The sequence below is a fragment of the Periplaneta americana genome, chromosome 1 (assembly GCF_040183065.1).
Source record: "Periplaneta americana isolate PAMFEO1 chromosome 1, P.americana_PAMFEO1_priV1, whole genome shotgun sequence".
In the NCBI taxonomy this organism is placed as follows: Eukaryota; Metazoa; Arthropoda; class Insecta; order Blattodea; family Blattidae; genus Periplaneta; species Periplaneta americana.
In genome coordinates this window covers 112,932,296-112,945,631 of record NC_091117.1, presented here as the reverse complement: position 1 = coordinate 112,945,631, position 13,336 = coordinate 112,932,296, and the positions used below count along the sequence as shown (strand labels likewise).

At 33.9% G+C, this 13,336-nt stretch overlaps 1 protein-coding gene across 10 annotated transcripts in view; it reads right to left on the bottom strand.

The window, feature by feature from the left end:
• Positions 1 to 13,336, bottom strand: part of LOC138699871 (CDAN1-interacting nuclease 1) — a 314,608-nt gene that overhangs the window by 142,456 nt on the left and 158,816 nt on the right. For all 10 annotated transcript variants that reach the window (XR_011332120.1, XR_011332113.1, XM_069826105.1 and 7 more), the window contains one exon: positions 9,589 to 9,638. Coding sequence is in view for 8 of the 10 variants with exons in the window: in XM_069826105.1 (XP_069682206.1) it covers positions 9,589 to 9,638 (50 nt within the window). In the remaining 2 variants the exon portion in view is untranslated. The remainder of the gene's footprint in view (positions 1 to 9,588; positions 9,639 to 13,336) is intronic.

The following is a 13,336-nucleotide window of genomic DNA, read 5'->3' as shown; positions in this document are numbered from 1 at the left end:
AATTACTAAAGCTATTATTTATCAGAAGTGTGAAGGAGGTAAAAATATGACTTAAACATCATGTTCTAAATGTATTTTTTTATTGTTTATTATAAACTTCATAAAAATTAACATATAACATAATGTTTAAAAAATATTTATTTCAAATAAACTTCATAATATGTAACTTTTTTTTTTTTTCATAATTCACATTTGCTCATTATTTAGCCTCTTTCAAAGTTTTGATCTCAGAGACTATTGGCTTTTGTACTGTTTGTCATTGTGGCAAATGAAAGCAGTTTTTAGTTAGTTGATAATATAGTATTTTTAGTCCCCCACCCCACCATCACAATGATGGTAAGAATTGTCATGACAATTGCACATGACAAAATTTCTTACCTCTCCCCTGAAACAAATTACGTTGTTGCGTCACTGCACATTTCACGTATAAAATATATATTGGCATGCTAGGATCGAGGAGATTTTATAATTTCAAAATTCAATTTGCATTTTAAAAACCTTGAATTACGGTATATCTATTATATTCTATACAGTGTATACTTTTTTCTAATACAATCTTTATCGTCATTATTTGCAATACGATATTATTGGATTGCGGTCTTATATTCACTTCTTTACATATACTTTGACTTGTAGGCTTATATTGCCATAGAGTACAGTGATAGAATATAGAACCCTGGACATCTAGGTAGGTATAAACTAGAGATTAAATTAAATTAAATTAAATGGGTATGCTTGATTTTAACAGGAAAAGAATAATCATTTCAATATGAGTACTAAATTACGTATTTAAAGGTATGCTTATGTTTTAAGATATATAGTCCGCCCTTACACTTACTGTAACTTATCTCCTGTTTCCTCCAGAGAAATGAAGCGTAATAAATTCATGATTGCTGTACATGGAGATTTTGACATTTCAATTAACTTTTTTGCTTACAGTTTTTCAGGTGAGAATATCCACATGCCAGATAATGCAATACAACCTTCAATTTTTTAAAATTAAGTCACTGTTTCTCTCATTACAACCAACAAAGTGCACTATATTTCTATGTATCTGTCACTTTATTTCACAAGCTAGTGACTCCAAGATCTACTAATTTTTAAAGCGACTAACTATTGAAAGATGGGATAAAAATGACTTCAGTAAGAGTAAGCTATTTAAACATAAGACACAATGATGAAAACAAGATGCTCGCTGCGCTAGTGGATATTTTCCATCCTTGTCACATGTATCTGCTGACTCTGTCTTTCACGTCTCATGCTGTACAGCAGCAAGCACTGTACTGGCTAAGGTCATATGCCTTCTTATTCTGAAACTGCTATAGTGCTATTGGGTTTGTACCTGAGAGTACTGGTTTTCAGTTCGAAATCGAAGACTTCAACAGATTACCATAAAGAAATGAACTCTGAACTAACTGAAGACTGATTCGTTAACAGATTTTTGCCTTATTTGTAACCTCAGGACACGACAGTCATGAATATTATTCTATGATGCTGGACAAAACTCCTACGACTAACACAAAAAATAATATTCCTCACCAAAGGTAAGTAGAGTAATTCGAAATAGTAAATATTAATAAATCCCATATCAAAATATATAGCCTAATTTTTATGCTACAGCACAGGAACATAAACATGTTGTATGTTCTCGGCCATACTACTGCCATTATAATCCTATTGAATTAATATGGGGACAATAGAATGGTTATGTGGAAGAGAAAAACTGTACTATGAAAAATGCTGAATAATAAAAAACAAATGAGTTTGCTGTACACCCTTTGGCACAGAAATTGGTCGCTGTTCAGAGATTAAGTCTCACCTCGAAAAGAATGAGAAGAAAGAGCTCTACCACTAATCCATAAAGGCTTTGTAGGGAATAGTGCTGCTACAACTTGATTTCATCTTCGGGCCTTGATGCTTAATATTTACCCTTGTGAATCTAGTGGCAACCTGAATGACAACTGGACAAATTCACACTACAGGAAAGCGACCATTTTCCGTGTCAAAGGGTATACACTTATAATTATCTCAGTTAGTAAATTTCTTGGAACATACTTTTGATCGGTTATCTAGATACCACATGAAAATTTCATTGGGAGATTTCAATGCTAAAGTAGGACGGGAGGATATTTTTAAACTGACAATTGGAAAAGAAAGCCTACACATAACTAGTAATGATAATTGCGTTAGGTTAGTCAACTTTGCCACATCAAAAAATTTAATTGTCAAAAGTACATTTCCCCATAAGGATATACATAAATATACTGACTTCTCCAGATGGATTGACACACAACCAAATAGATCACATCTTGATAGATAAACGAAGACATACTAGTATAGTAGACATTTGAACCTTCAAGGGGTCAGACTGTAATTCTGACCATTATTTGGTAGTTGGAGAATTAAGAAAAGAACTATCAATAGCCAGCGAGTAGAGCAACAAGTTAATATTAGGAGATTCAAGATTCCGAAATTAAAAGACGAGGAAACTAAGTAACATTATCAGGTCGAAATTTCAAATAGGTTTGCCTCTTTAGCAAGTTTCGACAAAGTTGAGGAGGAATTAGATATTAATAGTATGTGGGAAAATATCAGAGATAATATCAAAATTGGAGCTGAGCAGTACATTGGTTATTGTGAAACTAATAAAAAGAAACCGTGGTTTGATGAAGATTGTTGCATGGTAGTAGAAAGAAGGAAACAGGCAAAATTGAAATTCTTACAGGATCCAGTCTAGATGAATACAGATAATTATTCCAATGAAAGATGGGAAGCAGGTCGTACACTTAGGAACAAGGAGAGAGATTACTTGAAGGAAAAACTGAATGAGATAGAAACAAATAGTAAGAATAAAAAACATCAGAGATTTATATAAAGGCATAAAGGAATTTTAAAAGGATATCAGGCAAGGGTAAAAGTAATCAAGGATGAGAATGGTGACTTGTTTGCAGACACTCATTCCATTCTGAACAGATGGAAAAATTATTTCGGGCAACTACTCAAATGTACATAGACCAAATATAAATGGTCGGGACAATATTCAAATACAAACTGCTGAGCCATTTATACCCGAACTCATACTTTCTGAAGTCAAATTGTAATAGAAAATCTGAAAAAGTACAAGACACCAGGTATCAATCAAATTCCCGCTGAATTAATACAAGAGGGTGGTTATACCAGGACAATGAAAGAAGTACGTAATTGCATTTATCTTTAAGGGGAAAAACACTAACTGTAGTAACTTATTGAGGAATATTACTTTTATTGACATCGTACAAAATTCTGTCCAATATTCTTTTGAGAAGATTAACTCCATATGCAAATGAAATTATTGAGGACCAACAACGTGGTTTTAGGCGTAATAGGCCTAGACAGACTATTGTTAAAATTTTTTGTATTCCACAGATATTGGGGAAAACACGGGACTATAACGGTACACTACATCAGTTATTCAAAGATTTCAAAAAGGCATAAGACTTGGTTAAGAGAAGTTTTACACAATATTCTTATTAAATTTGGTATTCCCAAGAAATTAGTTCGATTAATTAAAATGTGTCTCAGTGAAACATGCAGCAGAGCCCATATAGGCCAGTTTCTATCTAATGCTTTTCCAATTCACTGTGGGCTACAGCAAGGAGATGCACTATTACCTTTACTTTTTAACTTTGCTCTAGGATATGTAATTAGGAAAGTCCAGGAAAATATGGTTTGGAATTAAACAGGTTATATCAGTTGCTTGTTTATGCAGATGATGTGCATATGTTAGGAGAAAATTCACAAACTATTGGGGAAAACATGGGAATTTTACTTGAAGAAGTAAGGAGATAGATTTGGAAGTAAACCCCGAAAAACAAAAAAAAGAAAAAAAAAATGAGATTATATCCCGTGACTAGAAGATAGTACGAAATGGAAATATAAAAATTGGAAATTTATCCTTTGAAAAAGTAGAAAAATTAAAATATCTTGGGGCAACAGTAACAAAAATGACACTCGAGAGGAAATTAAACGCAGAATAAATATGGAAAACGCCTGTCATTATTCGGTTGAGAAACTTTTGTCATCCAGTCTGCTCTTAAAAAACCTTATAAGTTAGAATTTACAAGACAGTTACATTTTTTTAGTAGGTTATTTTATGACATTTTATCAACATCTTAGGTTATTTAGCATCTGAATGAGATGAAGCTGATAATGCTGGTGAAATGAGTCTGGAGTCCAGCACTGAAAGTTACCCAGCATTTGCTCATATTGGGTTCAGGGAAAACTCCGGGAAAAACCTTAACCAGGTACCTTGCCCCGACTGGGAATTGAACTGGGCCATCTGGTTTCGTGGCCAGACGCACTAACCGTTACTCCACAGGTGTGGACAGACAGTTATATTACCAGTTGTTCTGTATGGTTGTGAAGCTTATCACTCACTTTGAGAGGAACAGAGGTTAAGGGTGTTTGAAAATAAGGTTCTTAGGAAAATATTTGGGGCTAAGAGGGATGAAGTTACAAGAGAATGGAAAAAATTACACAACGCAGAACTGCACGCATTGTATTCTTCAGCTAACATAACTAGGAACATTAAATCCAGACATTTGAGATGGACAGGGCACGTAGTCCGTATGGGTGAAGTCAAAAATGCATTTAAAGTGTTAGTTGGAAAACCCGAAGAAAAAAGACTGGGGGGGGGCCGAGAAGTAGATGGGAGGATAATATTAAAATGGATTTGAGGGAGGTGGGATATGATGGTAGGGACTGCATTAATCTGGCTCAGGATAGGGACCGACGAAGGGCTTATGTGAGGACGGCAATGAACCTTGGGATTCTTTAAAAGCCATTTATAAATAAGTAAGCACTTAATAAGTTTAACAAATCTGCCGAGTTAGCTCTGTGATAGCACGTCTATCTCCAAACTAGCCGGCCTGGGTTCGTTCCTGGGGCGGTCAGAGATTTCTGTGTAAAATTTCTACCTCAGGACTAGGAGAGATGATGGTGCACAACTTCTAATCATTAGATTGTGCACCAGTATGCTCGGGTTAGATTCCAAATGTCTCCGCAGTACATATGATGAGAAGGCATATGTCACTGCTGATAGTGATTCGTCTATTGGATGGAGACGTTAAAGCTGACGGCATCCTTGGTGCTATTTGACATGAGCAGGCTATGTGCTGGCACTGGGTTTCCCCTTCTCCCTTCCTCATTTTCATCATCATCTTCACCCATACCACACACTACACTTACACGAACCTTACATATACACTCACCTTAATACATGACATAAATCTCCACAGATATACTTCATGCACAGTGTGATCTGCCGAAGTGATGTGTAACTTGAAAATGGGTCACAATTCTACCACCTACCCGCAATATGCAGAACCCGAATCACGCAAGTCAAATGGGTAGGCATTGGGTACATACATAATTTTAATGAACAATTTTGTTTAATGAACTATATTATTATGTTTGCATTTGCTTATCAGTATTTCGTAATTCAAGACATGGCTGGTTACAATCTAACAGTCTCACTCAGTGTATCTAGTCCTCTTTATCTTTCACTCTCCATGCATGAAAATCAGATTTTGTTCATGGTCACTAGTACACTACAACGTAATGTAAACACAAATTTATAAAGACTATATCAGTAACCCACTTATTGTGGGTTCCTACCACCACGGCATGGCACATCCTCAGGTTGCAGATAGAGGAGGCAGCCTCCAGATATAAAGGGTAACTGCAAATAAATTGAATAAGTAGTCGTGGTCAGCCGATAAGGAGTGGTCCTCCAGCTTGCGGGTTGAGCGAAGTGCTAACAACCCATTACCGTAAAAAACTACTTGTTACGAAATCATACAATAAACCTCAGAATGGGACTGATTCTTTTGCATGACCACAGCAAAGGAATAAAGTTAAGAGATTTGGTACTTGAAATGTAACTAGTCGTTATAGAACAGGAGGGGTAACATTAGCAGTAACAGAACTATACTTCGCATGAAAACATGACGATCTTCCCTTATACCCTTCACCAGATAACTGCAGGCATGCACAAGGGATAAACCCTTAGTCAAGTTGCCAATTCTCTAAGTCATTGTAATTTGCGAACGTTTTCAAACTGTGTTCCGTGAAACCGCGATTTTCAGCGATACTATATTATCTTTCTAAATATACCTTAATTTATAATTACTAAAACAAAATTGGTATAAAAATGAACAAACTTATTTTAAAAACACTTTATATTTATATTTTCACTGACATGTTTTGCCTAAATAAACAAAGAAATGCATAATTGAGGGGCTGGGTGCAAGAAGGGCATTTTAGAGGATATGCACTTTTTGAGTAAAACGCTTTATTGTGTTCTCTGATCTGTTATGTACATGATCACCAAGTTTCAGTTCAATACTGTGATCACAGAGGTCAGGAGTAGTCAAAATGTAAAGGCGTGCATAGGTAACATTATTACGGTTTGAATTTTCAACATCAATTTTCTCAAAACTTATATTTCAGAGAAGTGCCTTTCTTGCACCCAACCCCTCAATTATATAAATAAGTTCCAGAATTTTATACTTAATTACGGATGTTGCGCTGGTAAAATTTTCGGAAACTGTGATCACTGAATAGCAATTTATAGTATAAGAGAGTAAAATTAGATTTTATCCGCTTCGCCTTGGGTGATAATTTCCACGAGCGCATAAAATCTGTTTACTCTAGTGTGCTATACAATATTTTATTCGCTACTGGTATGTAAATTTAATTTTAAATTGTAGGTGTTTTCTTTGTAATGTGTTGTTGGCGAAGAAGTTTATATATATATATATATATATATATATATATATATATATATATATATATATATATATTCATTTTAATTAATGCGAATATGTTGGTTGTCATGTAGAGAGAGATTTAAAAACATGTAATTCATTGCTGTAAGTTAGAAAACTTTTAAGCACTGCTGTGAATAATGTTATTTTTTAGGTTGCTAAGGACAGTGAAATAAAGACCAGTTTAGATACCAGTCATGGATAAATGTATTCCTTTTACATAATTTTTTCATAATACGAAAATCATATTAAAGCACAAAAGAATATATTTGTTTCTCTGCCAGTTTAGTTGCTGATTCGATGCAAATTTTCTGTAGGCCTAAGGAATGTTATAAGATACGAAATATGATTGAACATGTAAAATTCTTATACCTTAAAATTCTGTTATGTAAAATACAGGTCTAATACAAAATTTAAATTTCTACACCAACTATTGAAGTTCATTCACATAAAACAACCTGTATTAGTTTTTTTTTTTTTAGTTATTTAAAGACACTGTATCAATTACTAGGTTATTTAGTGTCGATGGGATTGGTGATAGCAAAATGGTATTTGGCGAGATGAGGCCGAGGATTCGCTATAGATTACCTGACATTCGCCTTACCGTTGAGAAAAACCTCGGAAAAACCCCAATCAGATAAATCAGTCAAAGCGGGAACTGAACCCATGCCCAAGTGCAACTTCAGATCGGCAGTCAACTCAGCCAACTGAGCTACGCCAGTGGCTCTGTATTAGTTCTGAAGTTATGATTTTTAATGTAAAGTGCGGCATTGGCTATAATAGCTGTTAAGTGGAAAATGGCATGAGCTTCTATATTCCTTAAAAACCCTTTTCCTGGTAATTCCGAAAGTGCTGGATAGAATCGAATGAAATTTTTTCTGCATTCTTAAACATAATGTACAAATCAGGCCAGAATATTTCCGCACGTTTATTTGCTGTTGGCGATATCTCTCTCACGTAATGTTCACATACTGTTCGACGAAGTAAATCACGCATAAAATCGTCTATCTTACCTAATTTTGTTTTAGTTCGTTTATTTTCTCTTTAGTTGGTGAACCGTAATTATTAATTTCTATGCCCCCATATATATTTTTTTTTCCAACTCTGCCGGTTGCGTCCGATGTTAAGTGATTAAGATTTGTACTTATCAAACTGCCTCAACTTTCGATTACTCTATGGATAGAATTTCTAACATTAGACACAATTTTAACACTTTGTTTTCTTAGCTACGCTCCTCTGCAAATAAGATATTCTGTTTTCTTCAACGGTGTTCTTTGTTGTTGTCATGATGGTCCTGGATCTTCAGGTGAATCAGGAGGCCTGACTGCGGATCATCTGCTCCAACACTCATTAATCATGGCCGGAATAAATTACACATAGTGAAGCGCACAACGGTATAAAACAACACGTCGACAAATGTCTGAAAAGACATTGAGAATGGGTGAAACCTAACAGGTAGAGACAATGACTTAAATTTAGCAATGCTGGGATCTATTGTATTTCTGCCACGTGGCTAGGGGTTGAGTAGAGGATGGGAGTTTATGAGGGATTACCAATTCCAAGAAGAGAGGCCATCATGTTTTCGAGACAAGTATAGCTAGATATAGAATAGACTTCGTGGGAGTAAAAGAAGTTAAGTTAGATGTACTATGGGGAAGGAAACAATAATCACCAATTATGAATAGGATTCTTTGTTCATAAAAGAATAAAATCAGCATTAAATAAGGTCGAATTTCTCAGTAACAGGTTATCGTATTTAGTACTTAAGGGCAGACAGTGCGATATCATAGTTATAAATGATCACACCCCTACAGAAGAGAAAGACGACCATATAAAGGATAGCTTCTATGAGGAATTGGAACACAACGAAGTATATGATTATGTTTCGTGACCAGAATATGGTACGAAATGGAAATATAAAAATTGGAGATTTATCGTTTGAAGAGGTGCAAAAATTCAAATATTTTGGAGTAACAGTATGACACTCGAGAGGAAATTAAACACAGAATAAACATAGGAAATGCCTGTTATTATGCGGTTGAGAAGCTTTTATCATCTAGTCTGCTGTCAAAAAATCTTAAAGTTAAAATGTATAAAAGTTATATTACTGGTTGTTCTGTATGGTTGTGAAACTTGGACTCTCACTTTGAGAAAGGAACAGAGATTAAGGGTATTTGAAAATAAGGTTCTTAGGAAAATATTTGGGGCTAAGAGGGATGAAGTTACAAGAGAATGGAAAACATTACACAATGCATAACTGCACACATTGTATTCTTCACCTGACATAATTAGGAACATAAAATCCAGATGTTAGAGATGGGCAGGGCATGTAGCATGTATGAGCGAATCCAGAAATGTATGTAGAGTGTTAGTTGGAAAGCCGGAGGGAAAAAGATCTTTGGGGAGGCCGAGACGTAGATGGGAGGTTAATATTAAAATGGATTTGAAGGAGATGGGATATGATTGTAGAGAATGAATTAATCTTGCACAGGATAGGGATCGATGGCGGGCTTATGTGATTGCAGCAATGAACCTGCGGGTTTCTTAAAAGCCATTTGTAAGTAAGTATATCAGTAACTTTTTTTAATTCTTAAAACCCCAAATACAACACGGATTAATATATTTTTAAAATCGCATATGGTCTCTACTTGTTCCGAAAAGAACTCAATGTTTTCTTAGAAGAATCAGAGACAGTAGAAAGTATGCACTTGCACCTTGCTCTATCTCTATCTCACAGTAATGGACAATGAGTGCAGAGATTCAGAGGCAGATCTATACTTACTGTTTGATACAGTCTGTAATTGAGCCATACTGGTCATCATATACTACACACTGAAATACAGAAAAAAATATATATTACAATATACAAAGAGAACATCATAAAATAATCATTGCTAAAAGTAATTGTTTCAATAACGGAAATCTATGCTTATACAGAAACAATCAATAGGAGACAGAGAAAGTGTGAGAATTAAGAAACCTTGGATCACAGAGAAAATGTTGGAGAAGATGGAGGAAAGGAGAAAATGGAAAAACAACAACACAGGAGAAGGTAGAATAAACTACGTCTTTATTTACTATTCATATGTGTTAACTCAGTGTACAAGATGAACTCGCATACCATACAAGAACTCAAAGATAATATTCTTCAGGAAGTTGTCCGGATTTCTCAAAATGAACTACAGCAAGTGAGAAATAATTTCCTAAAGAGATGCCAAAAATGTGTGGAGAATGAAGGCAGAAAGTTTCAATACTTCATTTGATAATTTGGTAAGTAATGTGCCTCTTAAATTTGTTTGTGTATTGTTGTATGGTTGGTTTTTTTTTATTGTTTCACCCTTCTGCTAATCACCGAGACCCGGCTAACTGGCTAACGAGCTGCACGCTCGCCTATAGGCAAAACACTCTGGCAGAAAGCAAAACTAATCACACTGTATTATAAGTGAACTGTTCCGTTCAACTAGAGGATAAAGACTAACATTTTTTTTTAATATTTTTCAGTGCTTCTTATACTTTATAATTATATTCTTATAGACAACATAGTTTCTTAAAATTTTATTTTATTTTATTGGTTTATTAATTTTTTATTATTAGGCCTATTATTTAAATATTTTCTTGTAATTTTTATTCTATCTGATAGCCTGTATACCTACTGGTTCACTAAACAGGTGATAGGGCATCATACAGTTTAATAATTTCCATAGTGCATACTGTAAACACATTGAAGATCGTCCATGATGCTTCACTGAGTGTTTTGCTTTCTGCAGAGTCAGAACACATGGCAGCCAGGCTGCTGTACCGCACGTAATATCATGATTCTCAGTAGGTCATTCTTAATGAAATGCAGAGCTCTAATTGCTGCACTTCGGTCTGCATTCACCATAGTCCAATATGCTCAGCAGAAAAGCATGTTGTTGCAATGTGCATGTCGGACAGGAGTGTAAGAATAATGTTGCATTACAACTTAAATTTTCATTAAAAGGTAATTCCATGTGAAATCAATACAGGCCACAACCTGACTCTTTTAATTTATATAAAACATTGCAAAACTGAAACTAGTATAAAGTTAATTAAACACATAAAATACTGAATCTCTATGTCGAGTACTCGTTTTGTAACAGCGATTTAAATTTTGGAGAAAATTACAATTTTATTTTAAAACAGCTTAATCTTAAAATTGAAATAACTCATGATGTGTTGAAGATAGAGTGTTATGTTTGGTCTCATTTTAAAGGTCTTTATTTTTATATTTATATTAAAAATACTGTAATCTTGAACAAAGTTTCAAGGTCATCCATTGTTATAATTAATCCTTAATTTCTCAAAAAAGAACAATTTTTAAATTAAAAAAAAAAATACATGTTAGGCACACTTGTCTCATATATAGGTACTGAAAATTTCAGGTTGGAACTCTCAAACACTCTTGAATAATAAACTATATTGTTTTTGTCTATAGTATACATTACTGACATTACTGTAGTATGAACATAGCATTAGACAGGAACAGCTAGGTGTGTGTTGTCTTTTTATCCTACAAATGACACAGTATTAGTGAAATTATACAAAGGTTGGCTATTTTTTTATCCTAAACTCTAAATTTCTATCTACAGAGAGCAGTAACAGCAGCAAAACAACACATTGGATCTTACGCTAGTGAAGTTTGTAGGTATTATCTACATATTGTGAAACTAATAAGAAGCACCAGTTAATTATAATGTCCAGTATGAAAGAAAGACTATTGTGCTGCAATCCTTTCAATGAAGAAAACATTCACATGTTTAAAAAATCTAAGGCCAGTTCAACAATGGATGACAGAATTAGTAGAGAGTACTGTGAACATTAACTGTAAAGTTTGTACCAAGTGCAGAGTAAAACTTCATAAGCTTATGAAATCCACCAGTGTTACATAATATGTGGGAGAAGGAACCAATGGGTTTCAAACATGCGACAAGAGAGTTCAGTTGATTGTAGTGAAGTAGGGGATGTTAGTGGTGCCAATATTGCTATTGAATTCTTGAATAGCAGTTTTCAGTTTGCAGGAGTATCACCCATTAAAACAAAATGTCTAAAAGAGGAGAGATATCCTAAGAAAAAAATTATGTATGTATATATAATAATAATAATAATAATAATAATAATAATAATAATGATAATAATTTATTTAACCTGGCAGAGTTAAGGCCATACGGCCGTCTCTAACACTCAACCAGGAGTAAAAACTGCATTACAAAAACACTACAAATTTACAAAGTACACTACAATTTTACACACAAAACTGAATAAGATAATAATAATAAAATGTAAACAACAAGTAAGAAGAAATCAGACATAATATATAACATAGAGAGAGAAAGAAAGAAAGAAAAAAGCATAATAAAATGTGAACAGCAGGTCAAAAATAAATGAGGCATACAAAGTATAAAAAAAAATAAGAATTATTGATAACAATAATAATAATAATAACAATAATAATAATAATAATAAATAAGAATAAGTTAGTAATAATAATAATAATTATAATAATAATAATAATAATAATAATAATAATAATAATACTAATAACAATAATAATAACAGGCCTAATAGTAATAATAATACCAATAGTAGTAATAAAATAGTGCAGTACAAAGCATGCAATGAATACAATATTTTTAAGTATACACAGTAAGGAAAATTATGATTATATATAGCTCAACTTATCACATTAGATATATACCATTATCGGAAAATATGAAAACAAAAATATAAAATAAGTTAAATATCACTAGAACATAAAAAAATGTGAATACGTGGAAACATGCAATACAACACTTGTCATAATAATAAGTTAGTTTGGCAACTCGTCATAAGATAATTTTCTAACTTGGATTTGAAAGATTTCAATGTTCGGCAGCCCTTGACTTCGGGCGGCAGAGAGTTCCAGTGACGAGAGGTAGCAACAGTGAAAGATGAGGAATACAGAGTTGATGTGTGAAGTGGAATTTCTAGCGTGTTATCGCGTTGTGATCGAGTATTAATATTATGATAGCGAGAGAGAGTATGAAAACGAGCGAATAAATAATAGGGGGATGAAGTGTGCATAATTCGATATAGGAGAGAAAGTGAGTGCAGATTTCTCCTCTCATGTAACCTAAGCCATGATAACTTCTCGAAAGAAGGTGAGATATGATCATAGTATCGAACATTAAAAATGAAGCGACGCATGCATTATGAACACGCTGTAGTTTCTGAGCAGAATCAATCCTCAAATCACTGAACAAAACGTCGCAATAATCGAAGTGAGGTAGAATGAGTGTCTGTACCAGCGTCTGTTTTAATTTAGATGGATAATGATACAATCGTTTTAGTGAATGGAGAATAGAGAATGCCTTCTTACATGCATATTTAATATGCGTATCCCAACTGAGATTAGATTCGAAATGCACTCCGAGATTTTTTACGGTAGAGCTAAACGGGATGATTGTTTTATTCAGTTTCACAGGTGGAATATTCAGGTCGTTGACTTCAGGAATTAATCTACGGTTCGCGAA